General features: G+C 43.7%; 1 protein-coding gene across 1 annotated transcript in view; it reads right to left on the bottom strand.

Moving 5' to 3' along the window:
- LOC138351745 (golgin subfamily A member 6-like protein 22) overlaps window positions 1-19,497 on the bottom strand; it is a 180,412-nt gene that overhangs the window by 102,808 nt on the left and 58,107 nt on the right. Inside the window, exon 3 of the mRNA XM_069303773.1 lies at window positions 3,361-4,486. Coding sequence (XP_069159874.1) covers window positions 3,361-4,486 — 1,126 coding nt within the window. The remainder of the gene's footprint in view (window positions 1-3,360; window positions 4,487-19,497) is intronic.

Below are 19,497 nucleotides of genomic sequence, written 5' to 3'. Positions count from 1 at the left end.
CATACCCATCATATCCATCACACCATATCGATCACCATAATATCCATCACCACCTACACACATAATATCCATCTCCACTTAAATGGAATGCACTAAGCAGTGATGTGGTAGAGTCTGACTCCACACGCAGTTTCAAATGTTGATATGACAGAGCCAAGTAGGCTCAGGAATCTGCACATCACTTGATTGACAGTTGAGAGGCGGGACCAAAGAGACAAAGCTCAACCCCCGAGAGCACAGTTAGGTAAGTACAATTAGGTGAGTACACCATACCCATTACTACTTCCCCACACCATACATATCATCACCTACACAAACCATACCCATAACAACCTTCACACACCATACCCATCGCCACCTACGCTCACCATACCCATCACCACCAACATTCACATACCCATCACCACCTACACATGCACCATACCCATCACCACCAACACTCACCATACCCGTCACCACCTAATCACGTACCATACCCATTACCACCAACACACACCATACCCATCACCACCTACACATACCCTTCCAGGGTCTCCACTATACCCTCCCATACCCTCCTGTAAATTTATGAACCTTCACATCATACCCATCACCACCTACACACACACACGTTATCCATCACAACCTAGGCATACCATACCAATCACCATCTACACACACCATTCACATCACCTCCTACATGCACCATATCCATCACCAAATAAACACACCATACATATACACACCTACACATACACAATACCCAAAACAATCTACACACACCATACATATCACCACCTACGCACACCATACCTATCACCAACATCACACACATTTCTCATCACCACCTACATGCACCATATCCATGACCACCTAAACACACTGTACATATCACCACCTACACACACCATTCCCAAAACAATCTACACACACCATTCCCATCACCACCTACGCACACTATACACCTCTCCACCTACATACACACCATACCCATCACCACCTAGACACACTATACCTATCACCACCTACACACACTATATATATCACCATTTACACACACCATACCCATCACCACCTACACACACCATACCCATCACCACCTACACACACCATACCCATCACCACCTACATACACCCTCCCGAGTCTCCCCATACCCTCCCATTCCCTCCTATCAAAGTAAGCATCTTCACACCATACTCATCACCTCCTTCACTCACCATACCAATCACTACCTACACACACTCAATACCCATCACCACCGACACACAGCATGCTCATCACCACCTACACACACCACACTCATCACCACCTATACAAACGATACCCATCACCACCTACACACACGATACCCATCACCACCTACACACACGATACCCATCATCACCTACATACACTTTACCCATCACCGTCTACACACACCATACAAATCGCCACTTACACACACCATACCTATCATCACATACATACACCATACCAGATCACCAAATACACACTCAATACCCATCACCACCTACACACACCATACTATCACCATCTACACACATAATACCCATCACCACCTACACACACCATACTCATCACCACTTACACACACCATACCCATCCCCACCTACACACACCATACCCATCATCACCTACACACACACACGTTACCCATTACCACCTACACACACTCATCATACCCATCAGAACCTACACACACCATACCCATCACCACCTACACACACCATACTCATCACCACCTACACACATCCTCCCGGGTCACCATCATATCCTCCGGTCATTGAAAGCATCTTCACACTATACCTATCACCACCTACACACACCATACCCATCACCAGCTACACACAGTACCCATCACCACCAACACACACAATACATAGTGGCTGACCCTAACCTCCCTTTTCAAGGGTAACATAGGGGCTGACCCCAACCACCCCCTTCAAGGGTAACATAGTGGGAGACCCTAACCATCCCCATTAAAGGGTAGCATAGGGGCCGACCCCAAACAACCCCCTTTCAACGGTAATATAGTGGCTGACACCAAACCCCCACCCCCCTTCAAGGGTAACATAGGGGCCGACCCCAAACAACCCCCCTTCAACGGTAACATAGTGGCTGACTCCCCCCCCCTTCAACGGTAGCATAGGGGCCGATCCCAACTACCCCCTTCAACGGTAATATAGTGGATGACACCAACCACCCCCTTTAAACGGTAGCATAGGGGCCGACTCCAACCAACCAACCCCCTCCCCCCTTCAAGGGAAGCATAGGGGCCGAAGCCCCCCCCCCCCTTCAACGGTAACATAGTGGCCGACCCCAACTACCCCCCTTCGAGGGTAGCATAGGGGCCGACCCTAATCAGCCCCCTTCAAGTGTAACATAGGGGCCGACACCAACCACCCCCTTGAAGGGTAACATACGGGCCGAACCCAACCAACCCTCTTCAAGGGTAGCATAGGGGCCGACCCCAACCTCCCCCATGAAGGGTAGCATAAGGGCCGACCCCAACCACCCCCTTCAAGGGTAGCATAGGGGCCGACCCCAACCACCCCCCTTGAAGGGTAGCATAGGGGCCGACCCCAACCACCCCCCTTGAAGGGTAGCATAGGGGCCGACCCTAACCATCCCCCTTTAAAGGTAACAAAGGGGCCGACCCCAACCACCCCGTTCAAGGGTAACAAAGAGGCCGACCCCAACCACCCCCTTCAAGGGTAACATAGTCCTGTTCGACCCGTTCCACTGTGTCTCTGTACATCTCTATGTCTCTGTACGTCTCTCTGTCTCTGAACATTTCTCTGTCTCTGTACGTCTCTCTGTCTCTTTACGTCTCTCTGTCTCTGTACATCTCTCTGTCTCTGTACGTCTCTCTGTCTCTGTACATCTCTGTCTCTGTACGTCTCTCTGTCTCTGTACATCTCTCTGTCTCTGTACGTCTCTCTGTCTCTGTACATCTCTCGTTCTCTGTACATCTCTGTCTCTGTACGTCTCTCTGTCTCTGTACATCTCTCTGTCTCTGTACGTCTCTCTGTCTCTGTACATCTCTCGTTCTCTGTACATCTCTCACTCTCTGTACGTCTCTCTGTCTCTGTACATCTCTCTGTCTCGATACATCTCTCTGTCTCTGTACATCTCTCTGTCTCTGTACATGTCTCTGTCTCTGTACGTTTCTGTCTCAATCAATTTCTCATTTTGCATTTATCATTCGGTGTGTCTATCATGGTCTGCTTTTCATACACACATTCATACACACATTCATTCACACATTCATAAACATTCACACATATTCATACACACCTCACTCCCTCTTACTCCCTCAGAAGTAAGGCAAAATAAGCAGGAAGGAGAGTGAAGGTCAGAAGTGAAGTAGCACAGTTTACCTTGTGTACAGCTCACTGACATTCCTCTTGCACTTCTCGTGTTCCTCTTCCATCAAGCGTTTCTCTTCTGTTAATTTATTCTTTTCCTCTTGAATACTTCTGAGTTGCTGTGCCTGTCTGTCTTTATCACTCTGTAGAGCCGTGTTTCCTTCCCGTAACTTACTGGCCTCTTCTTCACTGACGGAGAGTTGCTCTTCAAGAAGTCGTTTCTCCTCTTCAGTCTTCCTGATTGCTTCTTCCTTTTCTTCATTTAGAGCAGCGTTTGCTGTTTGAAGGACCCTGACCTGTTCTTCCAGGAGTGAGAGTTGCTCTTGAACAAGTCCTTTCTCTCTTGCTGTGTTATTATTCATCTCTTGCAGCTGTTGTGTCTCTCGCTCTAGCTCAGCGATCCTCGTCAACGCCGTCTTGACCCTCTCCTGGGCTTGGGTCTCCGCAAGCTCCAGCTGTTGGTTCCTCGTCTTGACCAGCCTCGAGTCCTCCTCCACTTGTCGGATCTCCTGCTTGACCAGCCTCGAGTCCTCCTCCACTTGACGGATCTGGGACTTTAATTGAATGTTTTCTTCCTGAGCAAGGCGCACTTCGTTCTTAGTCTTCATGTTATCCTCCTTGACCAGCCTCGAGTCCTCCTCCACTTTACGAATCTCCTCCTTGACCAGCCTCGAGTCCTCCTCTACTTGACGGATCTCCTCCTTGACCAGCTTCGAGTCCTCCTCTACTTGACGGATCTGGGACTTTAATTGAATGTTTTCTTCCTGAGCAAGGCGCACTTCGTTCTTAATCCTCATGTTATCCTCCTTGACCAGCCTCGAGTCCTCCTCCACTTTACGGATCTCCTCCTTGACCAGCCTCGAGTCTTCCTCCACTTTACGAATCTCCTCCTTGACCAGCCTCGAGTCCTCCTCCACTTGACGGATCTGGGACTTTAATATAACAATCTCCTCCTGAGCAAGCTGCCCTTCGTTCTTAGTCTTCATGTTGTCTTCCTCGAGCAAATGATTCGCAGTATTTAGGCGAATGTTTTCCTCCTTCAGCTTGAGGTTGTCAGCTTGGTGAGCCTTGTTGACACACTCCAGCTGGTCCAGAGTGTCCAGGAGGCGGCGGGTGGCGTTCTCCCTCTCCTTCACACCTGCCAACACATCAAATATTAAATATATACTGCTATATATATTACCACCACCCCCAACTACTACTACTAGTATATATATCAGATATATACTGCTGACCCTGAAATGCACTCCAGTCCCTGAAATACAGTCAAGGACCTGAAGTACACTCCAGGAGCAGAAGTACATGCCAGGCCCTGACGTACACTTAAGATCCAGAAGTATAATCAATACCCTGAAGTACACTTCAGACCATGAAGTAGACTTCAGGTTCTGAAATACACTCCAGGACCAAAAGTACTCTCCTGTCTTTAAACTACACTCAAGACCCCTGAAATACATTAAAGTCCCTGAAGGACACTCCAGTATCTGAAGTGTACTACAGACCTTCAACTACATTTTAGACCCTGAAGTACACTGCAGACCCTGAAGCACATTTCAAACACTGAAGTTCAATTCAGGATTTGATGTACACTCCAAAACTGAATTCCAATCCAGATCTTGAAGAACACTCATGATCCTGAAAAAACCCTCCAGACCCTAAAGTTCACTACAGACCCTGAAGTTAACTCAAGGACCTGAGGTACACTCTAGACATTGAAATACTCTCCAAGACATGAATTGCACTCATGACCACGAAGAACACTCCAGACACTGAAGTACACTCAAAGACGTGAAGTGTACCATGCCCACATCAGATCCTAAAGTACACTCCAGACCTTGAAGTACATTCAAGAATGAAAAATATACTTCAGACCCTGATGTATGAAGAACCTGAGGTGCACTTCTGACTCTTATACACACTGTAGGGCCTGAGGTATACTTTAGACCTTGAAGTACTAATCAGGACTTGAAGCACACTTCATGCCCTGAAGTACACTATCTTGAGGTTATCTTGAGATGATTTCGGGGCTTTTAGTGTCCCCGCGGCCCGGTCCTCGACCAGGCCTCCACCCCCAGGACGCAGCCCGTGACAGCTGACTAACACCCAGGTACCTATTTTACTGCTAGGTAACAAGGGCATAGGGTGAAAGAAACTCTGTCCATTGTTTCTCGCCAGCGCCCGGGATCGAACCCGGGACCACAGGATCACAAGTCCAGCGTGCTGTCCGCTCGGCCGACCAGCTCCCTATAGGACATAAAGTAAACTATAGGCCATGAAGAAGACTATAGGCACTGAAGTACAATCCAGAAAGTGAAGTACACTCCAGAAAGTGAAGTACACTCCAGGCCCTGAAGCACAGTCCAGGTCCTACAGAACACCCCAATCCCAAAAGACATTACAGACCATGAAGTACTTTCCAGACCATGAAAAACACTCCAGACCCTGAAATACACATAATGATGAGAAGTACACTTCAGACCCTGAAGTACATTTCAGGCCCTGATATATATTCAAGACTCTAAAGTAAACGACAAGCCCTGAAGTATACTCCAGGACGAAATGTACACTCCAGGCATTGCAATACACTCCAGATCCTGAGGTACACTACCCAGCAAATACTTTATGTTGCCAGAATGTGCCTGGGATTTTTTTGAGAGCTGTGGCAAAGTTAGTTTTTAAGTAATCAATACGTTTTTGTGTCCAGTCATAAATTGTTTGTCATAATTTACTACACAACGTTGGGTAACAAAAAAATTGAGGCCTCGTGGCAACCTTAATTACTGCATAAAAGTAGTTTCTATTGTTTATGATATATAAATATTGGAACTATAAATATACAAAATATTAGTTGAAATAAAACAGGAGCATAATAAAGGCGAGTTCACCTTTGTATTTATTTCTTAGATGGCAGTGTTGGTAGATGGTTGTGGTTGGTGGCAGTGTTGGTAGATGGTAGTGTTTGGTGGCAGTGTTGGTAGATGGTAGTGTTTGGTGGCAGTGTTGGTAGATGGTTGTGGTTGGCGGTAGTGTTGGTAGATGATACCTGGTCGATGGGGTTCTGTGAGTTCTTCTACTCCCCAAGCCCGGCCCATGGCCAGGCTTGACTTGTGAGAGTTTGGTCCACTAGGCTGTTGCTTGGAGCGGCCCGCAGGCCCACATACCCACCACAGCCCGGTTGGTCCGGCACTCCTTGGAGGAATAAATCTAGTTTCCTCTTGAAGATGTCCACGGTTGTTCCGGCAATATTTCTTATGCTTGCTGGAAGGACGTTGAACAACCGCGGACCTCTGATGTTTATACAGTGTTCTCTGATTGTGCCTATAGCACCTCTGCTCTTCACTGGTTCTATTCTGCTTTTTATTCCATATCGTTCACTCCAGTACGTGGTTATTTTACTGTGTAGATTTGGTACTTGGCCCTCCAGTATCTTCCAGGTGTATATTATTTGATATCTCTCTCGTCTTCTTTCTAGTGAGTACAATTGGAGGGCTTTGAGACAATCCCAATAATTTAGGTGCTTTATTGCGTCTATGCGTGCCGTATATGTTCTCTGTATTCCCTCTATTTCAGCAATCTCTCCTGCTCTGAAGGGGGAAGTGAGTACTGAGCAGTACTCATGACGGGACAACACAAGTGATTTGAAGAGTACAACCATTGTGATTGGATCCCTGGATTTGAAAGTTCTCGTAATCCATCCTTTCATTTTTCTGGCTGTCGCAATATTTGCTTGGTTATGCTCCTTAAACGTTAGGTCGTCAGACATTATTATTCCCAAATCCTTTACATGCTGTTTTCCTACTATGGGTACATTTGATTGTGTTTTGTACTCTGTATTATGTTTAAGGTCCTCATATTTACCGTACCTGAGTACTTGGAATTTATCACTGTTAAACATCATGTTATTTTCTGATGCCCAGTCGAAAACTTTATTAATATCAGCTTGAAGTTTTTCAATGTCTTCAGCCGAGATAATTTTCATACTGATTTTTGTGTCATCTGCAAAGGATGATACGAAGCTGTGACTTGTATTTTTGTCTATATCTGATATGAGAAGAAGGAAAAGCAGCGGTGCAAGGACTGTACCCTGAGGTACAGAGCTTTTAACTGCACTTGGACTAGATTTTATATGGTTGACCGATACTCGCTGAGTCCTGTTTGACAGAAAACTGAGTATCCAGCGTCCTACTTTACCGCTTATTCCTATTGACTTCATTTTGTGTCCTATCACGCCATGGTCACATTTATCGAAAGCCTTTGCGAAGTCCGTGTATATCACATCAGCATTTTGTTTTTCTTCTAATGCCTCAGTGACTTTGTCGTAGTGCTCAAGTAGCTGTGAGAGGCACGATCATCCCGCTCAAAATCCATGTTGGCCTGGGTTGTGAAGGTCATTGGTCTCCATGAAATTGGTGACCTGACTCCTAATCACTCTCTCAAATACTTTTATGATGTGCGATGTTAGTGCAACTGGTCTATAATTCTTTGCCAATGCTTTGCTCCCTCCCTTGTGTAGAGGGGCTATGTCTGATACTTTAAATGCATCTGGTATCTCCCCCGTGTCGAAGCTCTTCCTCCACACTATACTGAGTGCCTGTGCTACCGGCACTTTGCATTTCTTTATAAATATTGAATTCCATGAGTCTGGACCTGGGGCCGTGTGCATGGGCATGTTTTCCATTTCTCTTTCAAAATTTAGTGCGCTCGTGTTGATATCAGTTATATTTACAGGGGTTTGAATATCCCGCATAAAGAAATTGTCTGGATCTTCCACTTTCATGTTGTTTATTGGAGTGCTAAACGTGTCCTCATACTGCTTTTTTAGGATTTCACTAATTTCTTTGTCATCTTCCGTGTATGAACCTTCACTTGAACGAATAGGTCCAATACTGGCAGTGGTTTTTGCTTTTGCATATGTGAAGAAATATTTTGGATTTTTTATTATTTCCTGAATTGCTTTCTGTTCTAACTGCCTTTCTTCAGTTTCATATGAGTGTTTCAATTTCCGCTCGATTTCTTCAATCTTCCTATTTAAATTATTCCTTCTTTGACGGGAAATTCGTGTCTGCATAAGCAGTTCCGTTATTTTTTCCTGCGTTTATAGTGTCGTCTGCGTTCTCTTTCTACGATGGATCTCTTTCTCACTTTCCTCAAAGGAACATGTTTCAGACAGACTTGATACGCTTCCGAAGTCAGTTTTTCTATTCCTTCTGTAGAAATTATATTACTTAGAACAGTTTCCCATGGAATGTTTGCAAGTTCCCTGTTTATTATCTCCCAGTCTATCCTTTTACTATTAAAATTGAATTTACTGAATAGCCCCTCTCGCTTTATCAACGTTTTAGGTCTATTCTGATTATTGATGGTCGTTTGCACTTCAATGAGCTTGTGATCTGAGTATGTGGTATCTGATACCGTAATGTCTCTGATAATGTCTTCATTGTTCGTAAAGACCAGATCTAGAATATTTTCATTTCTCGTTGGCTCCGATATCTGCTGATTGAGTGAAATTTTGTCACAGAATCTAAGTAGTTCTCTAATCTGTGGTTGGTTAGGTCCTGATAGATTTCCTGGTATAATATTATTGTTTGCTATTTTCCACCTGAGACTAGGCAAGTTGAAGTCACCTAGGAAAATAATATCAGGTATCGGGTTCTCCAAATTATCAAGGCTATTCTCTATTTTGTTTATCTGTTCTGTGAATTCCTCAGCCGTTGCATCTGGCGGTTTGTATATTAGAATAATCACTAAATTTATTTTCTCTATTTTTAATCCCAGTACCTCTACCACCTCATTTGTAACGTTTAGGAGCTCCGAGCATACAAGGTCTTCCCTAATATACAGACCCACTCCTCCATGTGACCTAATTTTCCTATCACACCCGTATAGGTTATATCCTGGAATCTAGATCTCACTGTCCAACAATTCCCCTGCATGGGTTTCTGTGAAAGCTCCAAATAATGCATTTGACTCCGTGAGGAGGCCATTTATAAACTGTACTTTGTTGTTTGTTCTTGTTTTCAGTCCTTGTATGTTGGCAAAGATGAATGAAGTTACTCTATTTGTGATAGTTTGAATGGGAGACTTTCTCGGCAAGCCCATTATGCGTGGACATAATGAGTTTGTTCTGACCAGTACTGATTGTTGTAGGGCAGTTGCCTGTCGTAGTTGTAGTTCCCTTTCGGTGTGTAATTGTATCTGTAATTCTGGAATGCAAGTGGATCTGGCATCCAGTTCCATACACTCTCCATGCTCCTCCTTTTGAATTCTCTTTCGGTCTGGTATAAAAAATTCATAGAGTTTCCTCCAAATTCATTACTCTGCTTGCCACTCTTTATGTAGCGTTCCGTGCCTTTCACGTGAAAGTGTGAAAGACGTGAAAGTGTGAAAGATGGTTGTGGTTGAGGCAGTGTTGGTAGATGGTTGTGGATGGTGGCAGTGTTGGTAGATGGTAGTGTTTGGTGGCAGTGTTGGTAGATGGTTGTGGTTGGTGGTAGTGTTGGTAGATGGTTGTGGTTGGTGGCAGTGTTGGTAGATGGTTGTGGTTAGTGGTTGTGTTGGTAGACGGTTGTGGTCGAGGCAGTGTTGGTAGATGGTAGTGTATGGTTGCAGTGTTGGTAGATGGTTGTGGTTGGTGGTAGTGCTGGTAGATGGTTATGGTTAGTGGCAGTGTTGGTAGATGGTTGTGGTTGGTGGCAGTGTTGGTAGATGGTAGTGTAAGGTTGCAGTGTTGGTAGATGGTTGTGGTTGGAGGCAGTGTTGGTAGATGGTTGTGGTTGGTGGCAGTGTTGGTAGATGGTAGTGTATGGTTGCAGTGTTGGTAGATGGTGGTGGTTGGTGGCAGTGTTGGTAGATGGTGGTGGTTGGTGGCAGTGTTGGTAGATGGTGGTGGTTGGTGGCAGTATTGGAAGATTCCAGGAAACAATTTTAGGTTGCCACAACGTTCCAGGAAAGTGTTTGAAAGCAGCAGCAACATTTGTTTTCACATTTTAGATATGTTATTGTGTAGAATCGTAAATTGGTTTCCACAACTTACTGCACAACGTTGGTTAAACAAAATTTGAGACCTTGTTGCAACCTTAGATCAATTTAAATAAAATTGGAAATGTTCGATTGTTCCAAATCGCTAATCTCCGAAAGTTCTCCGCCGATTGCTTTGATATTTTGACACAATGTTCCATTCGCCTCCAAGCGGGTTTTTATATACATACTGTATACATGTAACGTCTGTTACGGGAAAAAAAACATAATTTATTTGAAAAACTGTGTTTTTTCATGTAAGGGAAATCTTTGAAACCTCTTTACCAATTGCTTTGAAATTTTGACACATTGTTTCATTCGAATATGCGCGTGTTTTTTATACATCTACAATATAGATGCCACACCTGTGACAGGTAAAAACGTTTTTTTTAAAGTGCCATGTGTTGCACATAATAGCAACACACGCTATACTAAATATGTTACGATTCCATTTTAATGTTTCCGATTGCATTGATGAATTTATTTTCATAGATTTCGATTTATTTTCATTTTGAGTGACATTGCGTTGGAATTGAGCTGTGTTGTTTACCATACCGTTCATTTCATGAATATAAGTATAGATGCCACACCTGTGACAGGTAAAAACATGCTTTTTTGAAAAACAGAGCCATCTGTTGCACGTAAGAGCAACACACGCTATACTAAATATATTATGATTCCATTTCAATGTTTCAGATAACACTGATTAATTTAATTTTCATAGATTTCGATTTATTGTCATTTTGATTTAATTATTTTGGGTGACATTGCGTTGTAATTGAGCCATCCTGTTCATTTGGTGAGTATAGTTTATTTTGTTATTTTTTAAAATTTTCATTTCGTTTTTTAACTGTTTTTCTTACATTTCAGTGATAGGAACATCAGATCATTTGATGTTCTCAATTTTCTGATGGGAACATCAGATCATATGGGAATGCACCGGACGAGGAAGTGGGGAATGGTGGGGAGGATGAGGGGACGGGAGTGGGGGATGGTGAGGAGGACGAGGGGGCGGGGGAGGGAATAATGGTGGGGAGGACAAGGGGGCGGGGGAAGTTGGGGATATTTGGGACAAGGGGATGGGTGAACGGAGAATGGTGTGTAGGACAAGGGGACAGGGAAGTGGGGGATATTGGGGAGGTCGAGAGGACAGGGAGGGGGGAATGATAGGGAGGACGAGGGGCTCTGAAGAGTGGGAAATGGTTAAGAGGACGATGGGACGGTGGAGGGGGGAATGGTGGGGTGGACTGGGAGACAGGAGAAAGTTGCTCTGGCTCAGTGACGCACATGCGTTGCTGAGCCACAGCAATGCGTGTCGGGGTACAGATAGTATTGAAAAAAAGTAGCTTTCTTGACTGATGTTATATATAAAAATAAAGAAATAACAAAAATATATATTCTACATTCAGTAAAAATAAAACAGGAGCATAATAAAGATGGTTTCAACAATTTGTATTCATTATTTTTAACAAATGGAGAATCCATTGTGGTGTTGTTGGTTGTTCTTGGTGGGTTGTGGTTGGAGGCAGTGGTGGTTGGTTGCTGTGGTTGGTGGTGATGGTCGTAGTTGGTGGTAGTGATTGATGGTGTTTGTGGTTGTGTTGTGCATGGTAGTGTGATGCAGTTGTTATGGTATACTGGTGGTGTAGTGGTGGTAGTATGATGGCATTGTGCAGTAATTTCACGGTGGTAGATGTGGTGGGGTACAAGTTGAGGCGGTGATGGAAGTGTGTTAAGGTAGTATTGTGTGGCGATGTGGTAATGGTGATGGAAGTGTGGTGGGGTGGTGTGGTAATTGTGGTGTGGTGGTGTGGTATGGTAATGATGGTATGGTAATGATGGTATGGTAGTGGTAGTGTGGTAATATGGTGTGGTTGTGTAGTGAGGTAGTGAGGTGGGGTAGTGTGGTGTTGTGGTGTGGTGGCATGGTGTGGTAGTGTGGTGTGTTAGTGTCGTGTAGTAATGTGCTGTGGTAGTGTGGTAATATGGTGCGGTAGTGGGGTGTAGTAGTGTAGTGAGGTAGTGTTGTGAGGCAGTGTGATGTTGTAGTGTGGTGTGGTTGTGTGTTTGTGTGATAATATGGTGTTATGGAGTAGTGTGGTGGGGTGGTGTGATTGGATGGTGGGGTAATCGTGGTGTGTGGTGTTGTGTAGTGTGGAGTGTGTGGTGTTGGTGTAATGTGGTAGTGGTGGTGTACACTCATCTAGTTGTATTCACCTAGTTGTAATTGCGGGGGTTGAGTTCTCTTTCGGCCCGCCTCTCAACTGTCAATCAATAAATTTTTACTAACTACTATTTTTTCACGCAAACGCAAACACACACACACACACACACACACACACACACACACACACACACACACACACAAACACACACACACACACACACACACACACACACACACACACACACACACACACACACACACACACACACACACACTGACACACACACACACACACACATCCTATCTTGTTTCTGATATATGTAAATGATCTCCCAGAGGGTATCGATTCATTTCTCTCAATGTTTGCAGACGATGCTAAAATTATGAGAAGGATTAAAACAGAAGAGGACTGTTTGAGGCTTCAAGAAGACCTAGACAAACTGAAGGAATGGTCGAACAAATGGTTGTTAGAGTTTAACCCAACCAAATGTAATGTAATGAAGATAGGTGTAGGGAGCAGGAGGCCAGATACAAGGTATCATCTGGGAGAGGAAATTCTTCAGGAGTCAGAGAAGGAAAAAGACTTGGGGGTTGATATCACGCCAGACCTGTCTCCTGCAGCACATATCAAGCGGATAACATCAGCGGCATATGCCAGGCTGGCCAACATACGAACGGCATTCAGAAACTTGTGTAAAGAATCATTCAGAACTTTGTATACCACATATGTCAGGCCAATCCTGGAGTATGCAGCCCCAGCATGGAGTCCATATCTAGTCAAGGATAAGACTAAACTGGAAAAGGTTCAAAGGTTTGCCACCAGACTAGTACCCGAGCTGAGAGGTATGAGCTACGAGGAGAGACTACGGGAAATAAACTTCACTTCGCTGGAAGACAGAAGAGTTAGGGGGGACATGATCACCACATTCAAGATTCAGAAGGGAATTGATAGGGTAGATAAAGACAGTCTATTTAACACAAGGGGAACACGTACTAGGGGACACAGGTGGAAACTGAGTGCCCAAATGAGCCACAGAGATATTAGAAAGAACTTTTTTAGTGTCAGAGTGGTGGACAAATGGAATGCATTAGGAAGAGATGTGGTGGAGGCTGACTCCATACACAGTTTCAAGTGTAGATATGATAGAGCCCAATAGGCTCAGGAATCTGTACACCTGTTGATTGACGGTTGAGAGGCGGGACCAAAGAGCCAGAGCTCAACCCCCGCGAACACAACTAGGTGAGTAACTAGGTGAACTAGGTGACTACACACACACACACACACACACACACACCAGGAAGCAGCCCATAGCAGCTGTCTAACTCCCAGGTACCTATTTACTGCTATTTAACAGTGGCATGAGACTGAAGTAAGCTCTGCCCATTTGTTTTTTCAGCCGGCGCCGGTGATCGAACCCTGGCACTCGGTCCACGAGTCTAGAGTGCTGTCCACTCAGCCACCAGCTGCCAGTGTGGGTGGTGGTGGTGCGGTGTAGTATGGTAATGGTAGTGTGTACTCACCTATTTGTGCTTCCGGGATTGAGCTCTTGCTCTTTGGTCCCGCATCTCAACTGTCAATCAACTGGTGTACAGGGTCCTGAGCTTACTGGGCTCTATCATATCTACACTTGAAACTGTGTATGGAGTCTGCCTCCACCACATCACTTCCTATTGCATTCCATTTGTCAACCACTCTGACACTAAAAAAGTTCTTTCAAATATCTCTGTGGTTCACTTGGGCACTGAATTTCCACCTGTGTCCCCTAGTGTGTGTGCCCCTTGTGTTAAATAGCATGTCCTTATCTACCCTATCAATTCCTTTGAGAATATTGTATGTGGTGATCATGTCCCCCCTAACATTTCTGTTTTCCATCGACAAGAGGTTTAACTACCATAGTCTCTCCTCGTAGCTCATACCTCTCAGCTCGTGTACTAGTCTGGTGGCAAATCTTTGAACCTTTTCCAGTTTAGTCTTATGCTTGACTAGATATGGACTCCATGCTGGACCTGCATACTCTAGAATTGGTCTGACATATGTGGAATACAAAGTTCTGACTGATTCCTTACACAAGTTTCTAAATGCCGTTCTTATGTTGGCCAACCTGGCATGTGCCGCTGATGTTATACTCTTGATATGGGCTTCAGGGGACAGGTCTGGTGTGTTATCAATCCCCAACTCTTTCTCTCTCTCTGACTCTTGAAGAATTTCATCTCCCAAGTGAGACCTTGTAACTGGTCTCCAGCTTATGCACCAGCATCTTATGGGGTACTGTCTAAGGCTTTCCGATAGTCCAAGAAAATATAGTCCACCCAACCTTCTCTTTCTTGCTTAATCTTTGTCACCTGGTTGTAGAACTCTATTAAGCCTGTAAGGCAAGATTTACCCTCCTTGAACTCATGTGGGCAATTTGTCACGAAGTCCCTTCTCTCCAGATGTTTTACTAGGTTTTTTCCCGCGATCTTCTCCATCACCTTGCATGGTATAGAAGTCAAGGACACTGGCCTGTAGTTCAGTGCCTCTTGTCTGTTGTTACGTACTCCTAGCAGAATACGTATATAAATTTAAAATAACATTTTTTGTTCCATTATATCATTACCTGTATATGTACACACATTGTGTTTTGATAAATTATCGTGTGGTGTGGCAGCGTCAGTGGAGACAGGAGCGCGGTTGCTTTGCACACGTCTATTACCTGTTTGATTCGAGAAGCTGGACCTGTTCAGTTGAGAGTTCCAGATGTCACTTTTATTTAGTTAGGTAATTGTTTATTTTCTGCAATTAAACAGGTGGCATTATACTTATATATTTTGTAAGTAACTATTATCTGTAATTTGCATTCTTGTGTGTTTTGAGAACAAGTGGTTGTTCAATTAATTTTAAATATTAAAAAGTCCTTAGTTTCCATCCCTCATCCTGGGATGAGGCAGACGGGAGGTGAGAATGTGGGTGGCGACAGAGCGTGAGTTCAGTAGCTGAACGGGACTCGACGGAGTAACATGTGGGAGATAAGTCTGTTTATTTCTTGTTGTGCCATATTTTATTATACTATATTAGGAGAAGGACAATACCTTTGTTTGTTGTATAAGTTAACTTGACCATCTGTGTTTTTATATTATACTGTCTTGAATATATATCTATATAATATTTTGTATCTATTCTTCAGTCCTAAAGGAAGATGTGTATTTATGTGCTCATTACTTATCAAGGGGTTATACTGGTGACCCGCTCTTGAGAACAGCAGTTTTCTCGTATCCCTAGACGTAATTAAAGCTTGGCTGCTGTAGGGTCACGAGCCGTAACGAACGATAGGTAACAAAGAGTTATGGGGGCCTGTGCCGGAAAATATTGTTCCCATTTAAACTTAACTGTGCTAATCTAACCTTGCCTTCCTAGGTACCAGTGTGTTAAGTGTCTGTGTGTTTCTTAAGAACTATTCCATGTGCCAAGCAAGCTTTCCTGTGTGTCAAGTAACAACGTTTCACGATTTTGAGGTAAGTCATCCTATATATTTTGTTTGTGCAGTGAGGCCAAGCGAATTTTCAGTGTGGTGACGATTTTACAGTGAAGTGTAGTGCAGTGCCATTGTTTTTAATTATTGTTGTGAATCAAGTGCCAAGTGTTAGTAACGATGGAGGAGAAAGTTGCAGCGTTGGTGGCTCACCCAGACTTTGAAGGGATTCAGAGCTTTAAAAAGACTGAGTTAATACAAATGGCAAATCATTTGGATTTGACCGCCAACAATAGAATGGTTAAAGCCCAAATATTGAAAGTCATTGTGACACATTTTGTTGAGAATGGAGAGTTAGAGGAAGAAATTCTAGAGGAGTTAAGAGAGGAGTCGAGTGATCAGATGACGTTAAAGCGTCTTGAGTTAGAAGCGCAAATAGCCAATGCTAAGCTTGAAGCTCAAAAAGAACAGAGAATATTAGAGGCTGAAGCTCGTCAAAGAGAGATTGAAGCTCAACAGCAACAGAAAATATTAGAGGCTGAAGCTCATCAAAGAGAGATTGAAGCTCAACAGCAACAGAAAATATTAGAGGCTGAAGCTCGTCAAAGAGAGATTGAAGCTCAAAAGCAACAGCAAATATTAGAGGCTGAAGCTCAGCAAAGGGAGCTTGAGACTAGACGTTTAGAAATTGAGGCACAGTTGCAAATAGAAGCCACAAAAAAGCAACAATTAGAGATTCAACAACAAATGGCTGACACTAACTTCAGGCTTGAATCACAGCGTATGGCAGCTGGGCATGGAAATAGTAGTAATGTTTCAATAATTAGTGATAATAATCCCATCAGGATGCATAAGTATATAGAGTTACCAAAGTTCAATGAGGAGGATCCTGAGGTTTTCTTTGCACATTTTTATAAAATTGCCATCAGTATGAACTGGCCAAGGGATCAGTGGGTAGCCATTATGCAGTCTCAATTTAAGGGGCGTAGTCAGGAGGTTTTTACATCCCTACCTGACGCTCATAGCTTTGATTATGAATTTGTAACGAAAAGCATCTTAAATGCGAATCAGTTAAATCCAGAGGCACACAGGCAAAAGTTTAGAAACCTAAGGAGGATAAGTGATCAGACAATAGCAGATTTTACTCGTCAGAAGACGAATTTTTGCAACAGATGGTTAAAGTCACTTTCAGTCACTGACTTTGATGCTCTAAAGAATCTTCTTATAATGGAAGAAGTATTGTCATGTCTCCCAGACCAGTTGTCTACTTTTATGGCAGAACAAAAGAATGTAACAGACATTTATGAGCTGTCAAAGCTCGCGGATGAGCATGAGTTGTTGACTAAGGCCCAGTTTACGGCCACTTCACCTAAGTCTAGTCGTAGAGTAAATTATAATGCTCACCGAACTCCTTATCAGAATCCATCCCGTCCTAGTGCTCCAGTTACTCCCATGAGCTCTTCTCTTACAAAACCTAACCCTGCTACTTCATTGTCAGGAATGTCAAATAATAATAAGGTTATTTCTAAACCTACAGTTGGTTCTACCAGTGTGTCCACTGTAAGGTCCTGTTCCCATTGTAAGAGAAAAGGCCATGGAATTAATTCATGTTTTATATTGCACCCTGAGTTACGACCAACTGGTCTCATTTATTGCAGAGGTGTGCAAAATAAACTTACTAATTAACATGTAACTGTAAACCCCAATTGGGTGAAACAGTATTCACCATATATGTCCTCAGGTGAAGTTTTGTGTATTAATGGGAAGTGGAAGCCAGTGGTTATTCTTCGTGATACAGGTGCTTCCCAAACCATAATTTCATCCAGTATTCTTTCTGATGTTGAACAGAGAGAGACTGGAAAGTTTGTTGTTCTTCAGAGTGTTGCAGGATGTAAAACTGTACCTCTAATAGACATTAATTTCAGATCCACCATTACACCAAGTTTATGCACTGTGGGTGTTAGTACACAGTTGCCCATCCCAGGTGTGGATGTTATATTGGGTAATGATGTGGCCATAAATCATGTTGTGGGTGAGATTGATCCCCGTTTGTGTAAACAGCCAGTTGCAGACCATGTTTATTCTGCCTGTGCTGAAGTTAGTTCTATGAATGAACCTGTTGTAGAAGATGGTTTTGTCCATTCTACCTGTGCTGATGTCAGTACTATTATAAATCCAGTTGTCAGTTCTGATGTTGTTACTCAAGCATTTGTTCCAGTAACCAGTACCCCTTCAGTGGAGAAGTGGGATGTGGTTGTTCCAGATTCCTGTGTGGCCGATTTAGTTGTTGAGAGTAAGCCTGATACTATGACTCTGCTTTATTCCAATAAATTGGGAAAGGATGTCCATGTACCATTGTCTTGCCCGCTCACTACGAACGTTGTGCCAGGAGTTGAGAGAAACTTAAAAGCCACGACTCTGTATTCCAGCCAAGTGAATGGTTTAGGACAAGATGTCGGGTTGGCAGAAGTATTCCCGCTCACTCCAAGTTTCGAATCAGTTGTCGAGAGTAAGTCCGTTGTAGAGGCCTCGCCTCACCCTAGTCAAGGTGATATAATAGGGGAGGAGGTCAAACTACCTGTTACTTGCCCGCTCGTTTCAGATTCCCTTCATTTAAGTGCTTTGAGTAGAACTGACCCTAAGATTTCAGAGAGAAGCAAGGAGACAGTCTGTACTGTAGATCCAGTTTTGGAGAGTGTGGGAAAGCAGCCAGAGGATCAGCTTCTGTTGAGTAGATGGAGACCCATTGAGCCTCCCTCTTCAGTTGTCTGTGAGGATGTGACCCAGCTTGGTAGTGATATTATTGATTGTGAGCAGACAGTACTCCAAGCAGCTCCAGAAGTCATGGGAGGAAATTTTGGTAAAATCATTAAGAGTGGTAAAGTATCATTTGGATCTAAGTTGCGGAGTTGTGATTCTTATTCCATGTGGAGTAAGTATTTCTCATTGTGTACATTGAGTCAGAGTGTGTGTAGGATGTTGAAATCTACTTTTATTCTGCAGGAGCCATTTTCTTGTGAAGTGATGGACTGGGGGACATCTTTGTCAAGCCTTGTGGTTGAGCAGAGAGAGTTTACTCAAGTAGGTTGTGCATCCAGTTCTGAGGAAGTGGTGAGTTATACTAGAGCAGTGTCTCTATATTCAGATCCAGTTCATTTTGATGCACGAGTGATAAAAGTGTATGTTCCACTCAAGTGTGGTGTTGACTTTCAGAGTCATATTGTGGGTGAAGGATTAAATCATACTGGGGAGCAGATGTTTGAGGCTCCAGGTGTGTTTTTCAAGTTGGGGGATAAGGTTATCCTACCTAGTGTTAATCATTGTGAAGGGTTTCAGATTGTCCTTGGGTGTTTCCCAGGTAATCTGCTGTTCATCTTCAAGATGTTAAGACCCTTAAACCTTTCGGTTGATTGGTTGTCATCAGACGTAAATCACTTGGGAAGTGATGGTGAGGGTTGTAAAGTTTTCGGCATGTTTTATTTAGTCTTTTGGCAGACTAGACGGTTGATGAAAGTG

Source organism: Procambarus clarkii, chromosome 50 (genome assembly GCF_040958095.1).
Source record: "Procambarus clarkii isolate CNS0578487 chromosome 50, FALCON_Pclarkii_2.0, whole genome shotgun sequence".
In the NCBI taxonomy this organism is placed as follows: Eukaryota; Metazoa; Arthropoda; class Malacostraca; order Decapoda; family Cambaridae; genus Procambarus; species Procambarus clarkii.
This window is presented reverse-complemented; position numbering and strand designations above follow the sequence as displayed.